At 33.8% G+C, this 27815-nt stretch overlaps 1 protein-coding gene across 1 annotated transcript in view; it reads right to left on the bottom strand.

Moving 5' to 3' along the window:
• LOC149422747 (netrin-1-like) overlaps positions 1 to 27815 on the bottom strand; it is a 446444-nt gene that overhangs the window by 147757 nt on the left and 270872 nt on the right. Inside the window, exon 2 of the mRNA XM_089633494.1 lies at positions 5024 to 5212. Coding sequence (XP_089489620.1) covers positions 5024 to 5212 — 189 coding nt within the window. The remainder of the gene's footprint in view (positions 1 to 5023; positions 5213 to 27815) is intronic.

Raw genomic sequence — 27815 nt, 5'->3', positions numbered from 1 at the left:
GCGTTTTATAATATGTTGTTTTGTTCACCAATTCAGGCTGAACGATACTTTGTCATGAGAATCTATAATGATTTACTAAAACTTTAATTTATGTTAACTTATAATAGAATTCCACCACGAATTGTCAATAACAAAAGAGAAATATTAGTTTTTAAACGTTTTAAGATTGCTAGTTCATGACACGGTTGTGTCGAAACCGGTAGCAAAGTAAACGAAATTTAAGTAACAAATGTACATTGAAAAATAAAACTCAATAAAAAAAATGTCTAGAAATTTTTACATAGTTAATGCCCAAGAAATTCAAAGATTGAGAAAAATTAATTATGAATTAATCTTGCTGTCACAATAATTTAATATTTTGTAAATAAATAAAATAAATTTATTAAAAATAAATAAATTTATGTTTCGCACTTGGAAAATCTGTAATTTTAACGAATTTCAGGAGTTAAATGATGTTTTTTGTTCTATGTCTCCGTCTATAAGGGTAAGTTAGTCGAACACTTGTGTGGTGATTGTTCGTTTTATAATATCGATCACCAAGTAAATTTCTTGTTGGAAGATAGTAATAATTATTATAAAGTGTTATTATTCGTACTATGACGTAAGTCACAGGCTCGGAAGGTAATGTAGTAAAGACGGAGACACGTCAGTCTTACGCTTTTATTGCATAGTCACTATCATCCTGTCTCATTCGTACCCGGTTGTCTCTTTCTTACAATTAGACACACGATCGCTTACACTTTGCACATGTCTTTTCGAAGTAATGGAAAATTTGCGTTACTTCTGCGTCTTCGGTCCATTCCTCCTCAGGTCTCTCATTGCACAACTGCATAAAATGTTTTCTCGGGCCTTGGCTGGATCTCGAGGTGGGAGTTGTTCTGCTTGCAGCCTGAGCATATGCCCATACAAACCCCATCACCTGATGTCAAGGGTGAGTAGAGGAGAGTCTAACTCAGTCCGATAGCTTGAAATATTAAAAAAATACTTATTTCGGTCCAAATTCAAAACATTTAATTGTCTCTCCCGAGAGTATTAATAAAGGTAGAAATTTGCATGGACCAGACCATGACCAATGTAATAATCTCCTCGGAAATGGGTAAAGGTTAAAAATAATTGGTAACTTATTCATTTAATTAATTCGAGTAACACAATGAAACCATTTTATCTTTGTTTGATTCGCTCGTATCGCTAGCATTTACTTTTTCAAATCGAATTCCTTTGTGTGGCTTGTGGTTTGATATTTAAAAGGATTATATCGAGCCATAAAAGTTGCTCCATGTTTTTTATAAAATATCGAAATGGAACAATTTTACAGTTTTTCAATAACGTAATGATTTAATTACAGCGAATTTTGGGCGCTTTGGAGCTTGCTTGTAACAGCTGTGTACATCAATATATATATTTTTCTGTTTCCATCCGACAAAGATTGAAAAAAACTTTTACCGAAAAATTTACTGCAAAACGGAATATTGAGGGTGACATCATTAATCGATCAAGCTCAATGAATCTTGGGCAACGGTAACTATGAAATATCATTTTCAGTAAAAAATAAAGATGTATTGTTTTTTACAAAAACGTTTATAAAAACAACTTATTAAACTCGGGTGCAGAAGAGCAGTCTCTGAAAAACCCTTATTTGATATTGTATTTAAATTTTAGAAAAACCTATAAACACAAAATATGTAGCCTTCCTGAAATGCGATTAACTGGCTCCCATACCTAGCGGAGGCCTTTATAAAATCTGCCTTAATCCGATCAGCCCGGGCGCCGCAATGAGAGGGGAGGCGGAGGCAAAAGGGATGAAGTATGAGGTATCAGGGATGTGTGTCCCCCCGTTCCCAATTTCAGTTCCACGGGGCAAAATGCTAATCAATTCAATTCGTTTGGCAGTTGCTTTGACAATTAGCGCTTGCTGGCCGTGCCTGGAATTCGCCATGGATTGGTTCCCAAAGAACGAAATCAACAGTGAAAAATACATACATTTATTCGTCATCAAAAATATAAATGTTGGGTTTGAAAAATTTTCGATTACAATTTTTTTTTCTTTTGGTTTCTCTGGGGTAAATGCATACAAATCATCAATAACAAGCGTATGTATAAATATATGACTGCCCGTAAGGCACGGAACTGTGTTATTCTAAATTGAATTAAGTTAGTGTTAAACAAAATACCTACCTAACTAATTTACAAAATATTTGTGTTTGATTTTTTGCGTTTTTTTTACAATTATTGCTGACAATGCAATAGTCACAACATCACCGAGACGATAAAACTTCCAGCCAATATTGGGAAACAACCGTCTGCGAATAAGAGTGAGTCGCCGTGTAATCGCGAGCCGGTCATTTTAGATTTGGAATAAAATAATGATAAACAAATGACACTGCGAATTGACCTTTCTAGGTCAATATCTGTCCAAAATCTGGACAACAACATTTTTTAAATTCTTCATATGTGTTTGTGGTTTTACAAAATAGCATCTCGTGGATGTTATATTCTGGCAACGAAATATAAGCTTGAAATGGCTTCAGCCATGTTTGGTGATCAGATATGAACAGCCAGGTACTTCCACGCCTTCCTCTTCCTCTCCCCGTCTCCTTCCCCCCTCCACCACCTTCAGCCTCACAACGTACCCCACTGACGACATAGTCTCACTGGCTCCAGAAGATTGGGAGCAGTTTGGGTCTCTTGTGAGGTTCCTACTTATTCACAAAAAAATAGGTAATAATATTTACAAAGTACCTGATATACATTTTCGTCCACTATTAGTTTTACTTTACTTTATACTTTACTATTAGTTTTAGTTTGCTATTAGTTTTTAGTCACAAAAATATCTACGGGCTCGCTTCACAATCATTTTGACTTGTTTCAATATTATTAGATTTTTTGGTTCTGCATATTAAGGTGATCTATAAAATGCCACTGCATGCTTTGTATTATAATCTAATTTACCTTTACATAATTAACATTATTCAGTTCTATAATTAATAATACCTCCGGAAAATAATAGCCAATGATTAATACCGCTGATGAATAGACGGTAAATTTGAAAACGTAATTGTGATTATTCTTGCGTAGAATCAACAAGGCCAATTACATCATGGGAAAAAATATTATATCAACTGTGTTTTGGAAAAACCCTTCAAGCAACATTTTTTTGAAATGTTCCTTTTCGGTGGTTTCATATGGAAGTCTCCAAATTATAATATGGTAAAGTAATTACTATTACATCTAAAACTAAGTTTATTGGCACAAATTTTTGAAAGATATTTCGAGAAAACCGTAGATAAATTTACTCAACTTTCATATCTCTCATAATTATAAATAGAATTGCAGTATTTTACAACAAAATTTAAAAAAAAACACCACCATTTGAAAAAAAAAACACTTTATACTTCAAGATTAGTTTAAAATTAGTTTTACAAATCTGAAAATATTAATTTTTATAATCTTCTGTAAAGTTTTTATTTTGTGGCTAGAAGGGTGTTACCACACTATAATCATAGAGATATCGTAATACATCATTGTCTACAATCGATATTATATGTCGATTGTCATCAGTATATAAATATCAGTATACGAGAAGATTACGAGTAGATTTATTAATCTAATTTGATGAAAAGTCAGACGAGAGCTTGTTTCGTTCGCTTGTTGCCTTCAACAAACTGCATTGGAAAAAGAGGCATTTTGATACTCGTGTCCTGTCAGTGAACACTTATGGTTTAAACACCATAAGTATTTTCGCAACATTCCAACAGAGTGACACAGAGAACAAATCCCGGCTGTCGCAAGTAAAATTAATTGTATTATTTTCACATTGAATTCACAAAAAATTATTGATTGGAAAATCTACACTCGACCCAATGTAATTCTAAAAATCAGAGATGAAAAAAGATGTTTGATACACAGAAGGCTCTAGTGTAGATAGATCTAAGCGGTTATAGACTTTTCCGGCAGATATCGGTAGAATATAGGTTCGCCCCTCCGAGGTCAGTTATTCTATTAGCAATTAGGTTTCTAGTATCAGAGAAATTTTGGGAGCATAATAGATAGTACACTGGCCTCCAGCCCGTCCTACACATTCGTTACTGATAATAAGAGTTTTTAGTCTAAATAAAGACACGTTGTTTTGCTGTGAAGAAGTTAATATTATTTTAAAAGAACCATTCAAAACAAAATGAAAATTTTAACCTGAACAAAACCTCCGGAATCAGGAAGAAACTATTTCCCTTGTAAATACATTAAGTAAATTAGCAACGTCCTGACCTTCTTACAACACTTTAAGCTTGTTAGATTCAATGTTCGTGTCTGGCTACTCACAATATTTAGCGGAGCATGTCATGTTCTTCGGATCAGATATTATTAATGTGAGATCAACACATCTGCCAATACGTTGGCGATACTGATTAATGTGTCCAGCGCCCGGGTCAAGTTAGTTCCGATTGGTCAGACAGGAGCCGACATCTGTTGGGAAACATTAATGCTGTTTACTGTGTTTGGTAATAATTCAGAATCGGTGCTATTGTAGGAATTATTGATGCTATTGTAACCCAGATCCATATTAATAGCATGTTACAAACTGAACTGATTTGTAACAAGTAATAACTAACTTATCGTATAATAATTGAGAGAAATTAGAGTGAAGGGCAATCGTATGATAAAAAATATTATTAAACTTTCTAACCTCAAAATATCTTTTATAAATAATACACCTATCACCATACAAATACAAATTATTATAGACGCCTAAATAACAACGCAATAAAAAAAACAACGTTTTCATCGATTCAAAAGTGGACATTGTAAATATATTGCTCACGTAGACTGATTACTGACTTTTATTCGTTTTTAAATGAAGATTTATAAATTTAACGTAAAATAAAATGTATATATTCAGAATCATCGTTTATTATTCTTTATGAATATAAGTAATAGTGGCGAGAGGGTCCACTAAGTGTGGGTAGTATCGCGGTGAGCGCAGAACAGGTACAGGTACAAGTAGTAAGATATAAGGGTGGCAACTCACGTTTGCAGGCCTTCCTGTGGCTGATGACCTTGGTGGGGTCGCGGAAGTACCCCTCGCGGCAGTAATGGCAGTGGCGGCCCGCTGTGTAGTGGCGGCAGCGCAGGCACACGCCCCCCGACACGCGCCCCGACAGCTTGTACAGCTCCATGTTAAAGCGGCATCGGCGCGCGTGCCCGTTGCAGTTGCATTCTGAAACGAAAACCAAATGGTCACTTAAAAATTCATCGTACGGTTGGAAACTGATGGTAACTGCGTAGTTCAGACAATCGATGGAATCCCGACTGTGTGGCGTCGCGGTGCCCCCGGGGAACTGGGAGCTCATACACTCTTCTACGATGAGCTGAGTGAAGACGCTTCTTAGGGGCGGTCATGACATTCCAAGGGCCTCGATCAATGCTGTATTTAGACAGTAATATGGCGGTAATTTGTCGATACCCTAAAAACTTTAAAGCAAATAAGAATTCAACGAAATAGTACCTTGCTATTTTTTTATTTCGTCGAAGTAATTTCTTTGCAGTTTTTCAAATGTAAATGGTGCCAACTCGTATACTCGCAACTCGCTTACGAAAATATTTTCATCAGGGCCAATCAAGTAATCTATAGAATTTATTACATGTTACTGAAAAAGCCGGGTTTCCTTCTACCACTGCGAGGAATTTTAGAGACCCCGGGATCTTATAATAATTCATTGGTTATGAGTAGGTTTTGGAGTGTGTCGATTTTTAGAAGCCCGCACCAGGTGAAGTATTCCCTCATGTTGAAGAAATTTCTGAGGTGTCTCTATCTGGCTACTAACCATGGTTCTTATCCCACTGACATTCTCTTCTACGGGTCAGAAGGATATACCTACACCGATTCGTGGCTAGTTTAAAAACTTGCCTATCACGGAGAGCATCATTTCTATGTTCCCGATAGTTATCTCCGTCACCGACAATACGGACTGTTTTATCTCCCGGCCTGCAGGACTAACTTGACAATGGTCATGCTGGTGGGGAGAACTATCTCCTCGTTAGTAGAATCACTTCGGATATTGGCATAATTAGTATCAATGTAGTTGAGTTTGAACGGAAATCTTTGTTGCTACTCATACCTGCTTTTTATGTCTATTTCTTTTTCGTATATTTTTGTCCTTGTTGTCTATATACTAGACGAGCTACGTACACTGTTCATTAACGCGATATGATTAACAGAGAAAATAAATTAATAAAATAAAAATGAAATGAAAATAACCAAAACAACAGAACAAGTTTCTGTTGAATCACTGATTGTCATCCCGAGGAATACAGAAATTTAAACAGGTATGGATGGGACAGCAAGATGCAGACAAACACTTTAATGAGTCAGATATATGAAACCTCAAAGATTCTTATAATCTGCTATTAAGAATAATGGAATTATTTAGTTTTTGTTTGGCTGCTGAAGATCAACATAAACATAAAGTGCAATAAAATATACATACCTAATGGTTATTAATTCATACAAAGTATATCGGAGATATGGGTAACATGGGCATTGTAATTTAGCATCTCCAGTATAAAATGTATTTTAGCACTCAGTTTTGAATCATGGTCGATAGCCTTATAAATCACACGCGATAAGTTTCCGATGACTTGTTTACTAATCTGACATTAACCAGTATGACCAAACCAGGATATAAAGTGAAACTTTATAGCTTTATAGTGACTTTCAGCTTGGAAAACACGAACAACACTTTGTGCTCGTTTTATGCTAGCAGCGGTTTCAAAACTTCAACGGTTCTTTTTGAAAATAACAGAGGGCGCGACTTCCGTTTATAACAATCTAAATTATACAGTCATTAAGATAATAATACTCAGATATGGGGTAAGCCTTCGATAGTTTCGATGAGATGATACCAAAAACAAAAGATCACTATTATTTTGGGCTGACAATCTGAAAAGAGGTACCTAAAACGAGAGACGTCCATGAGATGTTCTGTCCATATCAAAAAATTGAACCACTCTACAAACACAATTCTGTAGGAAACGCAGATCACAAAACAATCATTTATGGTTTGATTTTAAAAGGTCCAATATCAATTTTGCAGTAGGTACGTGTCTATTTATATACGATTTCAGAAAACTCGTAGTTCATCACATTTGGAGTCGATTTTGTGGCGTAACTTTTTGATTTGAGAGCGATGTTGGAATAAAGTCGCCTGCTACAGGGTTATTATCAGCTGTTAAATTTATTTTAAAATGCGTCGAAAAAGTTTTTTAAACCTAAAAGTTTTTAAGTTGAAGAAAAAAAGGTAAAAAAATGCTGAGATCGAAAAAAGAAAACGTTTTCTTTGTGATGTAGATTCCAGTTCAAGATCTGTACACAGTTAACATCTCCGTCAAATGAGAACGAGCGGTTGCCGGCATATGTGTTTCCTCCCTCCTAAAACATTATTCTCCTCAAGATCTACGTTCACTCCTTCCTCTCCCCAAAAAGACACTCCACTCAGCATCCCCGAAGATGACATGGGCCCTGAAAGAAAATATTTTCCTCAGGGCCTCCTGTGCGGAGATAATGTTGTAAAAAAACTCTTACATTAATGTGAAAGCAAATTCTTAGATGAATTTCTGTAATTATTACAAAATGAATAAAATTTATTGAAGTGCTTACTCAAGATACGCATCTTGAAAAATGAGATCCATTAATATCATAATGTTTAAAATCAATCACAAATAATATACTTACACTGCTTCATGCTTAGCAAAAAGCATAATTTCTTGATGAAACTTTTCAATTTTAAATTTATGGTTAACATTGTTTATCGCTTTTCTGTTTATCAATTATATATATTTATCAATAAAATACCTACTTTTTAAAATGTAATGTATGTTTATTTATATTGACACAATTATGCCTAACGTAAAAATCATTAAATGAAAAATAATATAAAGAAAAAAAAAGAAGAAGAAATTTTCTTCGAAAAATAATATAAAACTTAATTATTATAAACATATTACTTGCACTTTTTGTAAATTTAATTGCGGATTTAAATTAAATTTGCGGATACATATAATATGGTTCCATGATAACTCAACACACTTTTAAAAAGTGATATAAAGTCATTAGAAACGATGAAAAAAAATTAAAAATAACCTAACCTAACATACTTAACCGAGATAATAAAGTTTTTGTTTCATCACTTTCCATGACTTTATATAACTTTTTAAAGATGTGATGAATTATCATTGTAATGATTTGTACGGTCACCCTAAAATATATAAACCATCCTAAATTCGCGATTAGATTGACAAAAAATGCAAGTATATATATATATAGAATATTCAGAGAAATAAAACTAAAATAATAACCTTAACCTAAAAACAAGGTAAGACACCACTTATGTTCCATATTTGCAACCGGGTAGATTCCGGGTATTACCCGAAACCGGGTAGTAAAGCTACCTAAATAACTTGTATTTTCGGAAAATAGTCATTTTCAAGAAGGATTTAATATGAGCAAGTTCAGAAGGACCTGATTAAACTGTGAGGTTTTCTTTCACCCCATCTACCTTGTACCGTGTGGGTCATAAACTAGAGAGATTTGTAAACGACTTGTAGGCTCGCCTTCCATTCAGCTGATCATGCCCGTCACGGCGTAACCCGGAGTGACCTCTGCCCTGGTCACCCTGTACGCCTGTACTGCCATGCTGCCTATACTACTACAGGGTACCCCCTGTACTGGCGCAATGCCTGCGGCTTGTCGTGTTCACGATACGGCTACCGTACAGATTCAACTTGTAAGAATGTAACAAGATACAATGTGCTGCATACGATGCATTATGATGTGCTTGTTTATATGAAGGAGTTTGTTTTCTGCGACACATAATAAATGCCAGACTCGGTGGTATTCAATTGCAAACATGTTCGTAAAAGTACCAATTTCATATAAGATTAGGTATCCTACCTATAGAACAACAAAATGAACAATATTAAAAAAAAAAAAATTACATTGTTTTTTTAGAAAGTTACCGAGTTTCAGAGCCAATTGGTTATGCACTGTTACCGGAAACTCATACAAGCGGAAAACTGGTGAATTGTCGGCGAAATCGAAGACGAGGATGTTGTGGCCACGACCGTCTTCGTTTTTTTATTTTCCCTGAGCTCGAACAGTGCTCAGCGAGGTACTGCTCCCTCCATAATCAATTAAGCAATAATGTAAGCTAAGCATTTAGAAAGATATTTACATTTAACCAGAAATTTGTCGGGCCGGGATCGACTCATATTTTTGTATCTTTGTTTTTTTAATTAATAAACATGCTGGACGGGAAAAATATGAGTCGGACGAAATATCGTGAAGAGGAGCATTTTATGAATAATGGTGTCATCGGATAGTAGTCGATGATACAACACGTGAAACATTCGCACACCATAAAAAAGGGTCGCGCATAGACTCCCCACTCCGCCGGAAGGAGTGGGGGTCGGAAATAATACAGGTGCGCGCCCCTTTACAACTCAGTAATCTCAATACTCTAAGGATCCTTGGTACTCCCGTAAATTCAGTAACCTCGGTACTCTCAGTAGCTTCGCTAGTATCGGACTTCAGACAACACTCGCCAACTGATCTTTTAATGATCCCACACCCTGCCTGACTGCTTTCTGTCTGTTTCTACCCCGAACCTTATTTAACTCTGCACTTCCTTGGACCCCGACTTCGGGTATCAAGCCCTGGATACCCGAGCGTAGCAGCGAACTCCACCCTGGACCCCAGGACCCCAGGACTGACCGGCGCCCTATCTTACAGTCTATGTATGAATTTAGAGGACTTAACCCTTAATTCTTTAAAATATATATTGTTGATTTATTCGTAATTCGTATTTGCAAGCGTGGCTAAAATACTGGAGGTAGAAAGTTACACAAAATAAATACAATTGTTTTATTTTTCGCATGGGCGCTGACTAGCAAGTTATTTTGATGTTGGTTTTGCTGGGTACGGTGGACCTTATTGCCTTACGGCTGCATGAGTAAGAACATTGACAAACAAGTAAATAAATTAATATCATTACCAATTCATCCGAAGAATCGAACTCAAAATGGACGTATCGATTTATGCCCAACACTTCCCTTCTCGAACACTCGACCCTCTTAAGTGAGTCATTTGCCAGGCCGATTTAATGCCGCAAGAAACGTTTTAATTATTCATGAATCTCCATTAATCTGGTGTTTTATGTCAGTTGTAAGTTACGGTAAGTGAACTCTTTTCCACTTACCCTAAAGGTACCGGTTTTGGCCATCTTTAGACTGGTACAATTATTCCAGGGGAACATTTGGGGGAGGGGGTTACCCGGAGTGGTATATAATATTTTTAATAAAATTACATAGATTTTCAATTATTTGGTATAGTAGGCATAATAACATAGGTTTTATAAACTTATTTATTTTGAATGGAATTCCTTACTTGAATTGTTTTCACCCATTTACAGTTGTCGGGTAATTATTATATTCATTGTAACAAATGGATACAGGAGCGGAGACTTTGTATATACATTTTAGGATTTTTCTAATGTTTCCAGCCTATCTAGTTTTAATCCTTCATTGCGGGAATGGAGAACTTTAACATATATAAATGGAAAAAAGTTTAAAAATGTTTCAATACATCATTACAATGGAATTCCACCAAGAATTTTCAGTATTAAAAATAGAAATATTTTAAAAACCAAGTTTTATAACATTGTATTAAATTTTCAGATACTATCCTGCTCGGAGGCATTGGGAAACATCGAAGTGTTTTAAAGCGGAAGGAAATGGGGCAGAGGGCAGAGATGGGGAAGAGGAAGCACGAGAAGAATATATGTATTCTGATCTTGAGACTATTTAGTAATTGTAAGAAAGGTTTTAGGTGGTACGCCTGCTTTTTGAATGTGTAAGAGCGAGATGACAGATCGACGTATAAAAGATGATGGATGCATCTGCTCGCTCTCTTTTCCCAACCGACAGCTAAGAAGATAGTAGTAAACAATCCGTTCTAAAGTGTTAATAAACATTCTATCCGCACACGCGTATAATTATTGAGATCCCCACATTACCACCAAGTCTGTACTTAACAGTAAGTATATTTATACTTACCAAAATATATTATTGTAAGATTTAACGTGCCCATCGAGAAGTTTAAACGGTAAATGGGATGTAAAAAACGTCATCACGTCAATGTAGTATTATCTACATTTAATTTCGTAAATGCACTGCCATTTGACGGCCGGCATAGTCCAGTGGTAACGCATTGGACTGCCATTCCGAAGGTCGCGGGTTCGAACCCGGCGTGCGCAAATAAATTTTATTCGATTAATTTGTGTTATTTCACAATTAATTAATTAAAATAATATATAGTATATGCGGCACGTTCCAGAGTGGAAGATACTACCAGTATCGCCCTGGTGTAAGACCACCGTTCAGAATTGAAAAGTTGCTCCAAATGGCTTTAGCCGTGTTTAGTGACTAGATCTGAATAGCCAGGTACTTCCCCACGTTCCTCTTTCCCTTCCCCACTTACCTTCAGCCTCACAACATCCCCCAATTGGGGATGCCATAGTCTCACTGGCTCCAGACGGGAGCAGTTGGGACTCTTGTGAGGTATTCACTATAAAAACAAAAAAAAATTACCTACATTTAAATGTCTATTTCGTAAATGCACTATTATCTACATTTAAATGACTATTACGTAAATGCACTATTACCTAAATGAAAATGCCTATTTCTTAAATGAACTATTATTATATCAATTTATATGTCTATTTCGTAAATGCACTATTATAAAAATTTATTTCTTAAATGCACTATTATCTACATTTGAATCTCTATTACGTAAGTGCACTATTATCTTAATTTAATTTCGATTAAGTGATCTTTCACTAAAGTTAGTGCTAATAAAATGTATTATATAATAAAAAGTCCTTTTCTGGGGATGCAATGTTAGAAGATGAATGGATTTTAAAAGCGATCTCTGGCCTAGGGTCAAGCTTTTTAAAGCACTGGCATTGAGAATTAATAATTGATAAAAGTGAACAGTAATGTGAGATTACTTTGATATAAATATTTTGTTCAATTTCTTTTTCTCCATTTTCCAATATCATTACTGACACTAAACACTGTTTACCGTTTCCGAATTAATACGTAAACAGCATCCGTGCATAAATTGCGTAAAAGCAACACATTTCTGTTTACTTTACTTACGTGTTTGTTGCCCGCGTCTGCAACCCACGAATTATCGGCCATATCGATTACGAAAAGAAAGCAACGGAGAGTTAACGGTGTTATTTATGCGGGTCCATTAGTGGCATCCGTTTTACGAAATGGGTTATTTTTTCCATTCGGGGAATGCTCTCGGGTCGTTTGTCAGACAGTCCGGGGTTCGAACCCCGCCGAGATCAGTAATTAAACCACACCTCGATATAATAATATTAAATGCTCTTCCACGAATCGTACAAAGAAGTGTTGAAGTTGAGATGAAGGTCGCGTTCTCACTTTGTACGGTGTTTGTTTCATTCTTGAATGGTTCAAATATATAGACTATTTTTGTTTACTTACACCCATAATATGTATCCATTCTGTTTTGCTTCGGGTTCAAGACTCTTATCCAATTTGGTTCAACAGTTCGAAAATATAGAAAAATCCATAATAATATATGTACATGGGGTAATATTTAATTTACTTTTTAAGGTTTGTTTTATATTTCAAAGCTTAATAACTTGGAATGAAATGACAGTTGCGTTGTCCTACATATTTCAGAAAGGAAACGCTAAACCAAATACATTATAGGTGCAACTATTCAGCTTTAAAATATCTTCCGAAGGAGCAAAATCTATCGGAACGGTGAGCTTTGACGTCAATAAAGATTGGCTTTATGATCTCTGTTTGGATTTTTTTCATCTAGCAACGTCATTTCCTTCGTGATTTGTGGAGCTTTTAAATATAAATTTATTTATAAAATTTTGACAAATTAATTTAAATTTTAAATTAATCAAACAATATGAACAATTAAATGTAGAGCACGCCTTGTCATTTGATTCTAATTTATAATGATACTCTTCTCAACGTGATAAAATAGTGTAAAACCTCGGATCAAGTGGTAAAAATGTAAAAAAAAGGTTTTCTGTTGATCATTATTTTATTTATTTACGTGAATATTTGTTATTTCGGGAAGAATCTGATAAAATGAAAATGATCCATTCAAGAATGTTTCAATTACGAAGAGAATACTTACTTAATTAAGAATTCACTCAGTGATAATAATAATAATCTTCCTAGGAGAATGAAAATTAACGATCGAAAATATTTCCTCAAAAATCTCAAATAAAAATGATTCCTTTAGCATTATTAAATTCCCCTTCAGAAAAAATGGGTCCTGATTATAAGCGAATTGAAATACAAGGAATTGAAATAAAGTAGATTCCCTAGAAATAAAAAAAAGATCCTCGAAATAGCCGAAAACGAAAAGATAAACTAAATTAGAATAAAAGAACAGTCGCAGATTTTAATTTTTCTGTTGTTGGATTTCACTTCCATTTATTAAAAAAGTGTGAAATTATTTGTCACTTTGCATCCAGATAGGCAATATTTGCGTAGATGGTAGGACGTCATCATTAAAATATTCCTGAAAGAAATCGTTCGACTGAAATGATCAATTCCCACCCTTTATGCAAAGTGTTCAAAGGTGTACGATCAAAGCAAACACATTACATTTATTATGGCATTCAGATATTACATAAAGAGCAACGTAGAAATACGAAAGAGGCGGTATATTGTTTCTATGGATGGTAAATTCAACTTTCAAACTATTGAAACACTGTTGCACGCTATTTGTGTTGATGGCCTGATCGCGGATTTATTTATAGAGGAGGTATTCAACCAATCGAATGCAGCGTAATTCACCAAGATTTATGGTGGTAAATGCACTAGCTGCAAATAAATATTATAAATTATGTGATCGATTAAACCCACGAGAAGATTAAGGGTATGATAATAAATCGAAGGTTGTCAAACGAAGGTGACACAATACGTCATTAATAAATAGTCCGTACTAAAGGAAGTGTCGAAAAGGGGCCACTAAAGATTAAATGCGAGGCTTTAAGAGTGATTAAATTATCCAAATAATATTTTCATACGCTTTTTTCCTCATATATTTGTTACTTAATTGTTTTCCTATAAAACAATATTAAAAAAAACAACTTCAACGTTTCTACCTCGTTAAAACATTGTGAAAGTAGATATGCATTGATTTTTTCACGGCAAAAAGTAGTGCCATGTAGCGCTAGCGCCTTTTTTACCTCCTTCTCTGCGCAACACGGCATAATACCCCCAAAAAATTACCATGATGATCAAGGTTCTTTTCTTAATTTTTCTGATTAACACGATTTCCCTTTTTCTCTGTGTAAAAATATTTTAAAATTATTTTTATCCTAAATATTTATAAAGGTTCATTTTTATTTGCTGCACCTTCGTTTAAACAATTTACATTTTTTCTCCTTTTACTGGGAAACACGATAATTTTTCTCCCTTTAAATTTTCCTAAAAAAGTTTTGTTTGTTTTAATGTTTTCATTTCGTTTTGGTAATTACTGTCTGTATTTCTGTTTTCCTTTTAAATAATGAAAAAAATACACATAACCACACTTTTTTTTGAGGTGTTTTTCTTAAAGCAATCAATTCCGGGCTCGACAAGTCAAAGGTGTTGTAAGCGGTAAGCTATCAAGGCGACACAATCAATGCTCCCCCTATACAAATAAATAAATTCTCCTATTGATATAGCCTGGATCGTCCATTGATAAAAATACGGAGGATTGGCATTTGCGACACCGAAAATGACTAACACGAATCTGTATAAAATTTTTATTATTAAAAACAGTAAATAGTGTATGCATTTGTTGAATAAATTAAATCCTTGAGGCGTATGTGTGATAAAACCACTAAGGCCGCATTATACATGCGGAGATCCCGAAAGAGCTCGTTTTCTTAATAATAATATCTTTTACTAAAAATAAAAACAAAAACCTTAAAAAACATATATATTTCGATAGGGACACTTACAAAGATGGTTTGAACATGTAGAGCGGATGAATGAAGAAACGGGTTAAAGAAGATTACGAAAGTTCATACATTATCTAGCGATTCCGTTCATTCAATTTTTCTATTGACTTGCCTACCAATGGACAGTGGACAATATCAGCGGGAACATAACAAGTCAATCGGTTTAATTGTTGGCAGATGAATCATCTAAATGCGTTTAAGATTGACGATTGATTTTATTCATTAATTTCATTAATTTAACATATATATTCAGCTAACAATAAAAACACCCTAATATAATGGAACTTCCTTCTTCTTCTGGCGTTAGTAAGATTAGATTGTTGATATTAATTTTAGTTGTAAGTTGCTAAATATGTAAATACTCGTATATATGTCGTTAAGTTAGTAGTTATAAGCCTTAGTCGTAAGTCACTAGATATAAGTCTTAGAGATAAGTCAGTAGTTCTAGTATTAACTATTTAAGAAATATATTTGTACAGCGCCCTTGAGTTGATTTCTCACGAAAACGGCGCTATATAAATTAGCCAAATATTATTATTATTAAAGTCGGAGACGCCCCAGAAAGACATTTCAGAAATCAAGTGAAACAAGTACATGAATGTCACGTCAAGAATAAGAATAACAGAAGAGTAGGTATAAATGTGATTGAAGCAAGGAGTGTGTGCCGAGAAAGATTTATGTGGCTATCCATCTTAACTGCTTATCCCTTCGGGAAACGGCGTGGTGGTTTTAGATAGTTAGTTTAGTTTGTAGAAATAACAGTTTCGGAACATGTAGGTGTAGGTACTAAGGACATTTATATAATCAAAGGTACTAAGTTATTATTTCGTTAGATATATGCATAAGTATTAATTACTTATGTATTTTGCCGCAAAAGATTATTAAAACGTTTGAAATGTTTTTAAGATAAATATTCCAGAAACGAGACAATCTGTTCAATTTAATTCAGTTGTTTGTGTGCTGAGAAAGCTCATCTAGTATAAACGGTTTAGCAATATGTGTCCCTTGAATTGTGAAAGTTATTTATTTTCCCTTTCTAAGTCGCGCCCCACGCAGCGGCTGCGGGAGGAGGGGGGGGGTGCTGTGATCCGTAAACACGAGGGAGGAAAACACACAGTAATTAAATCCTACCATTATACGAAATAAATATTAATGGTTCACATTTGCTGCCAGAAATTAATAGCTAACATTGTTTGTAAATTATTAAGACCGACGAATTGATAGGCACAATGTACAACCTACAACGCACACTAAATATGATGCCATGGAATATAATTGAATTTCGAATAAGTAAATTTAAAAAAAATAAATAAAAAAACATTAACGCCCTTACTTATAAACGCGGTGTAAATATAATGCGGTGCATAAAGTCGGAATAGTGAAAACTTGGCTTGGTTTGTATGATTAAAACGGCCTTAAACCAGGCTTGTGGCCGGCTTTACCATACAAATGTTGAACCAACGTATACGAATCAATCTTGCATGAATCCGGTTGTAAAGGGTTAAGTTCATGCATTGTTCAGAACAGTTTATATTATATAGTCATATTTTTTATTTATTTTAGTCTTATATTTTAAATGTCGTTATTTTATTGCTTATGATATAAAAATTGCCAATGCTGTCAAATATTAATCTATAAATACTGTTTATAACGCTAATAAATAAAATATTTTTAGTAGTAAAACGGTGACTATGGATTTCTGTACCATAATACCTACTGTGGACTAATAGGGTGGCTTATGCAAAACTTCTTCGACATTTAGGGTGGCTTATGCAAAACTTCTTCGACATAACTTCAACATGGCCAATATAAAAATAAGAAATCTTGGCAGATTTACCATTTTTTGATAGACAGGAATTCCTCCTCACAGGAGAACATGCAGAAATTCTCCCTCAGGACATATGTCATCTTTGGGGATTCTGTGTTGAGGTTTCTATCATATATTTCTGATCATAGCCAACCTCCAATAATAGTAGAGGGCTCAATAAGTAGAAAATGTAGAATATTAGATAAGATTCCGACATAGTGTTTTAATACATGCAATACTTTTGTAGAAATGGAAAGCTGTCCTACAAAAAATAATAAAAACAACATCTTCGATATACTTCCTTTATATATTATGTACTTTTCTCATTTCTCTGATTAACAACATTTTAATTTTTTTTCCCTCTACTTTCTAAAAATTATTTGTAAAAGTTTATTAATAGATATTTTGCACTTTCATGTAGGATAATTTTCTAATATGTATATAATATATATTTTTTTTATTAAATTTATGTAAGAAATCTTTGAAAAGGTTTTTTTGCTATCGGCTAATCTGTGAGAAATAGTTAGGATGCAGCGAATTATCCAGTAAATGTTTTTTATTGCCATGTGTATTGCTGTCTAAATCTGTGTTTTTTCCAATAAAAAATAAAATAAAATAATAATTGTAAGACGTTTGAAAATGGCATAAACGCGAATAATTGCAGATTTTTTTATCAGGTCTTGTTTCTTTCTTTTTAATAGACTTCGTCCTTAGTAACCCCGTCAATAAGTACTGCCCACCTGGGAGTTTAATTGGATGGAACCTGCATTAGTGGCATTGCAAATTAGTAATAAATAGTGACAAATAAATTAACACAACGTACTTCACGATCAAATCAAAAGTTAACGCCGAAAACCACATTAAAAATAATCTCATTAATATCCCATCCAGGAATTATTAGATTCCTGGTCAAATCAAATTTTACACGCAAAACACTTCAATTATCTCAACCAAACGTATGTTGACAAATTTTCGTCAAACAAATGGTTGAGTATTGGAGAGTTGAGCGCAGAAATAGAACAGTTTATGCTTGCCATTCAGGATAGAGTCATTAATACTAAAAATTATAGAAAGCATATAATCAAAGATACAAATCAAATTGATGATTTGTGTAGAAAATGTTTGGCTTTTCCGGAAACTATAGAACATATTATATCGGGATGTTCTATATTAGCACCGTCCGAGTATACATTTAGGCACAATCAAGTTTTAAAAATAACTCACCAAAATTTGGTAACTAAACATAACTTGATTGACTGCCGTAATATAGTACCATATTATGAATACGAACCAAATTCATTTTTAGAAAACGAGTTTTATAAAATATATTATGATAAAACTATACTAACAGACCGAACGATTAGTCATAATAGACCCGATATAGTTTTACATGACAAAATTTAAAAAAAATAACTTATATCATTGATGTCGCTATTCCAAATTCCTGTAATATTCAAAAATCTTTCATTGTAAAAATAAGAAAATACACAGATTTAGGAAATGAAATAAAAAGAATTTGGCATTCTAAGACTATAAAAATATTACCATTCGTTATTTCGGCTAGTGGCATTATACCTATCTCTCTCATTAAAAATTTAGGCGTATTAGATCTATCAAAAAATTTATACATAAAGATGCAAAAGTCGGTCATTTTGAATACATGTAGGATAACAAAAGATTTTTTAAATGTTTATGTTGAGGGATCAGTAGGATTTATAGGCCCTGTTAGAAGTTCTACCGAGCCGAACCCTCTGATATGAAAATATCGGGAGTCGGTGAATTATTTTCCCATTTGATCTCTGGTGAGTTGACGTGTTGTTTTTGTATTGTTTTGTATTTATTTTGCTTATATAATACACTTACATAATGTTTATTGACTAGATGATCATTTGTGGAAAAGTGTGTGGAAGGGTTTAGTTTTTCCTATGGGGAAGATTTAATCCGGACAATAAAATCGGAAGTTTAAAAAAAATTACTGTGTAAAAGTATATACCGTGCATATCTAAACTTTTACATAATATGAACACACATTGGAGGTTGCCTACCACTTTCCCATGACGTTCTAAGGAAACAGATGGTTTCCTCCTTCAGCGTACACGTCAAGATTCTAATGTTTTTTATTTATAAAGGAAGCTACTTTTTATAAAAATGACTCTAGACCTCCAATGTCCAGGCACACGTACGGAGGAGTGTGTACATGTTGTTAGTTATATAAATGGATTATATCTCATCTTTGCCAATTGGTGTTGCTGCTAAAATTTTATTAAGATATAGAGAAAAAAGTTAGATGAATTATAATAGAAAAATTAAGATGAGATTGTGACTTGACGAAAGCAGCTCAGATGCAGTCGTCTTGCAGTCATGCCGAGAACGAGCGAAGCGATATGAACACACAGTTACCACAATCTACACATCTGCCCTGATGATGGACACTGTAACGCTGTCTGAAACGTTGTCTAAAGAAGGAGGAAGCGCAACAAGCCATACTACCTAACCCAAAAAATCACGGCAAAACAAGTTGATTATTTATCTCCGTATGCCCACTTCTAAAATTTCCATTACGCAGTGATTCTATATCCGCTGATGCAGCAGAAAGCGAGTAGTATTCATATTTTTATCCCATAAATGGATTATTATTATAATGGGCTCTCTTCAGTGGAAGCAAAAATCTTTTTATCATTTTAAAATGTATGTTAGCACAAAGAACACATCAAATAATAATGGAGTTTTTCCACGTTTGCCCTAAGGAATACGGATAATGTTCCTATGTAAAGCGGAATGAAAAATGCGACGTAAAAGCAATATTAACTTCATATTTTTTTCAAAATAATTTATTTCCATGCCTAAACATTCGCAAGCGTTCCTTTCTTAACTCATAGGAAATATGGCGCGATGTGACTTAGTTCATTGAGACTTTCAAACAAGATTCATTTATTTATGGAGATGGTGTACAGTGTAGAGATATCAACAAAAATTATACTTTTCCAGGCCTTAAGCATAACTATAACATAACATCGTTTTTTTTTTTTTAAATTTGCTCACGTTTCGAAATGTTTAACTTGTTGGAATATTATCTAACCAAAAAGAATTCAAGAAAAAAAAATTGTTATATTTAGTAAGGCTGGCATGAAACTAAAAAGTGGGTGGAATATAAAAAAAACAGTGATTTTATAGGTATGATTTGAGATTTCAACGGCCAAAATCTACACCTCTGTAATAATAATAATTAAATATCTGCCCTGATGATGGACACTGCAATGCTGTCCGAAACGTTGGCTAAAGAAGGCGGTAGCGCAACACGGCATAATACCCCCAAAACAAATCACTGTAAGTGATTTTTTTTATTTAATTTTTTGCATATTTAATTTAGTTATAAAATGTAACATTCTAATTTTAATTCAACATCTAGTGTACATCTATTCTAAAACTATTATAAAAATATTCTATTACTTACGTACTAATATTTGGACTTCACAACATTGAGACATAACCTACGCAAAACTGCAAGACTTTTGACTTCCTTAACTTTTAAAGGGAGTTCATTGAACATTTTAAAACCTTTTTAATAGATCTTGTTTTGTGTTGCCGATAAATTTGCCTTAGGAAGCCTAAATTCGTTTCAGCTTCATGTAGGATAGCCATGGACTGTTCTATTAATACTATCACTTTTTAACATATAATCTGTTAACATTTTATTTTTCAACTTGTATATAAATATTAGGGTAATATAGAACAAACGTTGCCACACACTAAGAATATTGAGTTGGCGTTGCATTGTTTTTATCCTAGTATATCTGCTACAGCACAATGTAGACCGCATTCCCTTGTTCTGAATTACTTCTATTATTTTAACTTGTGTTTTATTGCTTAAAATAATTACACCTGTGTAGTAATTTAGGTGGGATGCTACAGTGGTGTTGTAGACCAATTTCCTTGTTTCAGGGTCTAATTTTTCACTTATCCTACTTAAGAAGTTAACTTGTGCACTAGTTCAGGTGTGATGCTACAGTGATGTTGTAGACCAATTTCCTTGTTTCAGGGTCTAATTTTTCACTTATCCTACTTAAGAAGTTAACTTGTGCACTAGTTCAGGTGTGATGCTACAGTGATGTTGTAGACCAATTTCTTTGTTTCAGGGTCTAATTTTCCCATATCCTACTTAAGAAGTTAATTTTTTTTGTAATTTTGTTAGTTAACATTTCAAGTTCATAAGTTTTAATCTGTTATCGATAATGATTCACAAGTTCCAAATTCCCAACTGTGGAAATAATTTACCTGCCTCGTGTTATACGCAAAGCAAATTTATTGTAGATATTACGAATATAATTACTAATGAGTGAGTAATTAATGTTGATGGCTTCGCGAACTATGATAATTTCCTAATAATAACTTAGGCAAATTTATGAATGATTTGCATATTGAATGTAAAATTTACATTCAACTCAAAAGCTCCGTCGGCTAATAATTGATTGTTTGTGTTCTAAATTATCGAGAGATTAATTTATGCTAAATATATTGTTAAAATAATATAATTATATCAAGAATCATATCCATAAATTACTAAAAAACTGAATTGACATAACAATATTTTGTTTTGCACTCTAATGCTCTCCATTCTCTTTACCCAGTACCTACTGTTGTGCTGTCCAGTACAATAGAGTCGGGGCGCGGGGTGTGTCGAACGAATTTCTGGGGTAGTTCCTTATTAAAAATTTCAAAATAAAATGAAGATATTTTTTGAAAACTGCAAATGCGTATATTTGTAGCGTTTTGTAATTTTTATTAATTAGAACCTAAGATTTACATTCACAACGTTTTACAGCGAAATAACAAACATGCCACCATTAGGAAAATACTAGCGCGGGATATTATAATAATCGTACGGTTGATAACATTGCATGTTAATAAAAAGCGCAGACCCATGAAAAATCACGAAATCTAACTTCACTTGTCAAGATTAACCCTAAAAGATTTAAATAAATGAAACATAATTTAATAATTTGATGGTTAAAACATTTTATAACCATATAATGTATAAAGGTAGATAATTGTGTCTGAATTATTGACAGAATCAGTTCTAATTTTGAAAATGACACTTAAATTCAAAACAAATTCAAGATCATTGAACAGTTACAATGACTAACACAGAGCTGCAGACCTTGGTGGTTTGGATTATTAAATTAATAACCGATATTTTAAAACATTCAACTGGAAGGCAGAGAGCAAACGGGATAAATTCCAAATATGCCTCTCGAGAAGGGCGAGGAGAAATGTTGAAGGAACCCCCAATTTAAGTAGTGCCGAGTCATCCTTAGGCGAGATTCACTCCGGGGAAGGTAATTTCTACGCGTTGAGAAATAATTGAAGGGTGCTGGAATATCCCAAAAGGTCCTCAAAATAAATTCAAGGGTGCGAATTTCCAACAAAATCCAGGAAGGGAAGATGACGAATTGAAAAAATAGATTTCCTTAGATTAGTTGCCTGTTTTTAAAACGGACATTGCGATATTTCACACCGAAACGTTTTTTTAAGTCTGCCTTTGCGATGGGTATACCGTAATACAAAGTATACACTACTTCTGACTAAATGTCACATCATGGACCATGGACCAAAAATGTAAAGACAAAGCAAGAAAATAACTGAAAATTACCATCAAAATATATTGAGTAGAAATCTTACTATCGTTTAGCGTTTGATAGCATATCACATGATAAACTTATAAGTAAATTAAGAAACATTGGATTAAATGGTACAGCTCTAGAATGGGTAAAAAGTTTCCTTTCCAAACGACCTCAAGTCGTAAAATTAACAATGTATTTTTATTTATTTTTTTTTGTAATTATTTTTTTATTTTTAGTAATATGTTTACATGGTACATAATTCATTTTACATCTTGGGTCTTTTTACTACTCTTCCATTGAAAGCATTTGCTTGTGTATGGAAGGGGAGTTTTTTAGTCTTTAGTTTTCCAAAAACGAGTCAATTCGGCATGCCGCAAGGTACATTCCTGGGTCCGTTAAAAAAGAAAAAGAAAAACCTAAAAAGAGTGTACTATGCGATTGTTCAATCTATATTTAAATATGGTATTATTGGTTGGGGAGGAACATATAATAAAATTTTGAACCCACTTAAAGTAGTTCAAAGATTGGTAAATTGGCAAAGATTGGTAAAATTCTTTTTTCAATTTTCAAATTACCTACAGTAGACAAAATGTATCAAAAATATTCAATACTTCAAATTTACAAAGAAATACAGTCAAATACTCATAACTTGCAATTCAATACATCAGCAAGATACCAGAAAACTATTAAAATCCCAAAATTTAACACTAAGCTCGTTCAAAATACCTATCTTTATCTAGGCATAATTTATTTTAATAACCTTCCATTAAATTTAAAAAATATCGAAAATATTCAGGAATTTCACCTTAAATTAAAAAATTACCTTAATAAATAAGTCCAAAATACGTTACATCTAAAAGTAATATTGTTTAAATCTTGTGTTGTTTCTTAATAATTTATTTACCTTAATACTAACATACATAATTGAACTAGAATTCCCTCACCAAACACAAGAGCATTGTCTCTTTATGGTGAGGAAAGGCTACTTTAATTTCTATTGTTTTATATCTTGTTTATATCCTGTATACCTACTTATCTATGTAAAAAAAAATTCTAATATTAAAAAAATATATATATAAAATAAAAAAATGAATGTGTTATAAAATATATTGACTAGAAATCTTATTAAATGCAGGCGTCATAAAATATATTGAGTAGAAATCTTATTACATGAAGACGTTAAAAAAATTCTGGCAGATTTTCTGTTTGGAATTTTTATTTAAACATAGCTACTTACAGTTCTGATTTTTTTTCGTTTTTTAAGAGGGATTTTTAATCCTATTTGGAATTATGATTTAAGATTTTCACGGCCAAAAGTATTTTTGTTATTTGTTTTTGGGGTATTATGCCGTGTTGCGCTAACTCCTTCTTTAGCCAGCTAAAGAAGGAAGGCTAAAGAAGGAGTTAGCGCAACACGGCCTAATACCCCAAAAACAAATAACAAAAAAAAAAAAAAAAAAAAAAAAAAAAAAAAAACTATTTGGAATTGGCTAGTAATAAAGTCACTCGGGAAAAAAAATGTAAAGTAGTATTTTTATCACTACTTTGTACAAGTATTGAAGATGCTGGGGAAGATAACACTAATTAACTGGGCCTATTTAACTTAAGTACAAGATAGCACAATCGAGATGTAGCCATTATTAGTAAGGAAATTCTTAGCATTTGGATACAGATCTTTTAAACTAGAGCGAACATTATCCACTTTCTAAACAAATTTAATTAGTTTTAGTTACTTCATTAGTTTTTATGGTACAGGTAGGTGTACTATAGGGAAGTTATAATCAGGAATTTATCGGTACTTGCTGCCTTGCTGGAAAGTTGCACTGAACTAAAAGCACGCTGAATTAATAATTTATTTCTGAAAAATACCTGTAAAATTTTATACATAATAACTTATTTAAAGAACGGTTCAGAGGTTCCGGGTATTCATTCAGAACATTTATTCATACCTACAATAGACCAGATGTATAAAATATATCAGCAAGATATCAGAATAACATTAAAATTTCAAAAATTGAACACCAAGCATATTCCTACTACCTACTTCTATCTAGAAATAATTTGTTTTAACAAACTTCCTTTGAATATAAACATTATATTCACTAATTTCAGCCTAAATTGGAAAATTACCTAAAACTACTATAAATAAGAGTCTATCGTCGTTATTATTTAATAAAAACTTTTCCTGCTTTCGACGAGTCTTGTGTTTTTTCAAATTTTATTTTATCAGTTATTATTATTATTTACATTATTTCATTACTTATGTGATTTTATTATTTGAGTTTGAATTCCTTCACTTAACACAAGAGTTTTGTTTCTTTATGAAGAAAAGCTAATATGATTTTACTTTATACATTATCAACATGCATTATTTATTTTATTTTAATTAAAAAAACATTATTAGATAGATTGGTATCTACAATATCATGACAATCTTCGATTGATATTCAAAATCGCCGAAGAGCAAAATCAAATCTTAGAAACAAATAACATTTTCAGGAGATGAGAAACAAATTCGTGGCGCAAATTCATTCAACAGCGCCAAGACTGTTTACTCAATAAAGATTTCATTATTAAATTGTCAGTCAAATGACGCCATGTTGCTTCAATTCACACTGCATTGAATTGTTTCTTCATCACCGATTAATTCAAGCTCGCTCGTGCTGTGAATAAATTATCCACTTTAATTAAAATATGTTATTTGCACGTCTCTGTTGGCCTCATCAACAGTCATGCATAGTGAGAGACTAATTTTCCAGGGGTGCTCATCTGTGGCCCGCGGGTCGCACGTGCTGCGCTTTTTAAGCCCTGCGCGCAGGGGATTAAATTGTCATAAGCAGCCTGCTTTATAATGTGTTTTAACCTTGGGTACAATGAAGTCACCCCCTTTGAGAGCCGGAATAAACTTCTAAGCAGTTTTTTCTTTGTATTTACATAATATAGTAGGTACGCACTAGTTGGTACTGCTTACGATAGCCAGGACGTGAGATAAAATGATATTTTCCTATTTTTTTCAGTAATAAATAAATCAGTGTTATGTTTTGAACAAAACTATAAGATTTGGTCCTCACCACAAAGGATAACAAGAGCGTTCACCCTTCAAAGTTGGCTGATTAATCGCACACTAAAAATGATCTATTACGATAGCCTAAACGATTCTTACTTCTCATGCAACCATTATTCACAAAAATTGCCACCTATTAAAAATCAAGGCTGAGGTACTTAAAAAAATGTTTACATTTCTTCTATCATTTCTCTCCGGAATTTTCATTATAATAATTGGCTGAAAATGAAAAATCTGAACTCTTTTGCCATTTTCCATCAAAGGTTGTTTTATTTAATGGTTAATACACCATTAAATTTTATAAAAAGGCCACGGTACGGAATAAAGTAAATGCCTCAGGCCTTCGTCCAGAACCAAGAGCCTCGGAAAGTGCTTCGGCGGGGAGAGACTGCGAAGGTAGGAGGGTGATGAGAGAGTAGATGATACAGGGAATAAGCGACGGGTATAAAAATATCAAATTATTCGGGTGAGATAATATTTGAAATCTTCTTTAGGCGATCAGCTTTGCACACAGGACAACCCCGCAAATGTCTCTCTTACTCGTCCGAAGCCAGCAGACATCGACCAGAGCAGTGCATACATCGATGGTCCTTTTGTTTTTCCAACCACGGACGCCATCCGATGATACTTGAATTATCTGTGGTATTATATATTCTAATAAGTAAAAGCACAGTTTCTTCTTACGTGCTACATCTAACACTTGTTATACATCTAACAACTTGTTTTATCGAAATAATGTTTAAAAATGTTCTAAATAGATCCGAATTCAGTACCTAATTGAACCGAATGTTTTGAATTATATTACTGCGATTATAGGTGCCTACTCTCATTCTCGACCGGGGGAGAAATTTCAAAATTCTAGAGACTAGAGAGGAAAGTGGACATAAAAAAATACATTCAAATCGAAACATTCGATCTTGAAATTGTTTCTATGATGCCCATCACTACAGAGCAATTCCCATCGGTAGGGAGAAATCGCGGAGGCTGCGTGACCCATCATTACCCACAAACTTTTCACCCTCCACGCACTCCTACCAACACAGGCCGAGCGCTCTAGCTCTAAGGGAAGCAAATAATAGCCCGCTGTGGTTTAGCGCGAATTACGCCCTCGCAGTGCGGTGCGGTGTGACGTCACAGGTGCACTTTGCGTAGATACACGGGTAGCATTTAGACGTGCCTACGGTAGGGGTTGCTTTTGAAACCGTACTACCAACCTAATAAGCTCTACGGTAGATATCAGAGATTATTTGTTACAATATTTACTTTGTTAACAAAAGGTTCTTCCAGCGAAGTACTAAACATATTTCATTAAATTGACTCAACTTTTAATTCGAGTGGCGGTGCTGAAATACTGTGGTGTCACGTGCTTTTTGGCCGGCCGCAAATATCAAAGTTTTGAATTTTACGAAAATTCAAAAAGTTTTGTGTTCAGCATCTTCTAAATGATTAACATGAATTTTCAAGGTATGAGAAAACGTAATTATGATAAGCATGTCATTTAAAATGTGAGGGGGTCAAAAAATGTCAAAATAATATTAAATTCGCAACGTTATGAAATTCCAACGCCCAAATAATCTGATCGTCCAATAAGCCGGCGCCGCGTGACAAGTAACAGGTATCAGGTTGGTATGTAGCGTTAATTTGACTCCGGCGTAACAATTTGGGCTGTTCACTCCCCAGGCGCGCGCTAGTTTAATAAGCAGCCCCCCAAAGTATTTTAGTTTGTAATCGATGCGCCACTGGGCGTATCGGATTAAAATTATGAGTCGCGAATTCCAAAGTTTAATTACAGCGCTGCCGAAAGGGCAGGGGCGCAGCGGACGAGGGGACAAGTGGGCAGCGTCACTCTTTAAATACTGTTGCAGAAACAATGGGCGAGATTTCTTTAATTTATATTTAAATATTTTTATTTTAACCACTTTGGAAAGTGATCACATTCGATACATTTAATCAGCGAATACAAAACTTGATTGTATCAAAAGATGATAGTTTGATGAATTCATTGAACACTTAGCTTATGTTTTTAAAGAAATGTTTTTGAAGTGAAACTTCTTTACGCGCGTCATGCAATTTCGAGGACCGGAGTAAAACCGACTCATGACCGAAACGAAAATGCGGGTACCCCCACCACCGATTAAAGTTCATTTGATCTAGTCAAAGTTTTGAAGTAACATATAAATGCTTCTTAGCTCATCCCGACAACTGGCGTTGGTGGTGTAATGGTCAGCATAGTTGCCTTCCAAGCAGTTGATCCGAGTTCGATT

Source organism: Hesperophylax consimilis, chromosome 7 (assembly GCF_061612785.1).
Source record: "Hesperophylax consimilis isolate HC1 chromosome 7, BYU_Hcon_1.0, whole genome shotgun sequence".
Classification (NCBI taxonomy): domain Eukaryota; kingdom Metazoa; phylum Arthropoda; class Insecta; order Trichoptera; family Limnephilidae; genus Hesperophylax; species Hesperophylax consimilis.
Note: the sequence above shows the minus strand (reverse complement) of the source record. Positions and strands in the feature narration are given on the sequence as shown.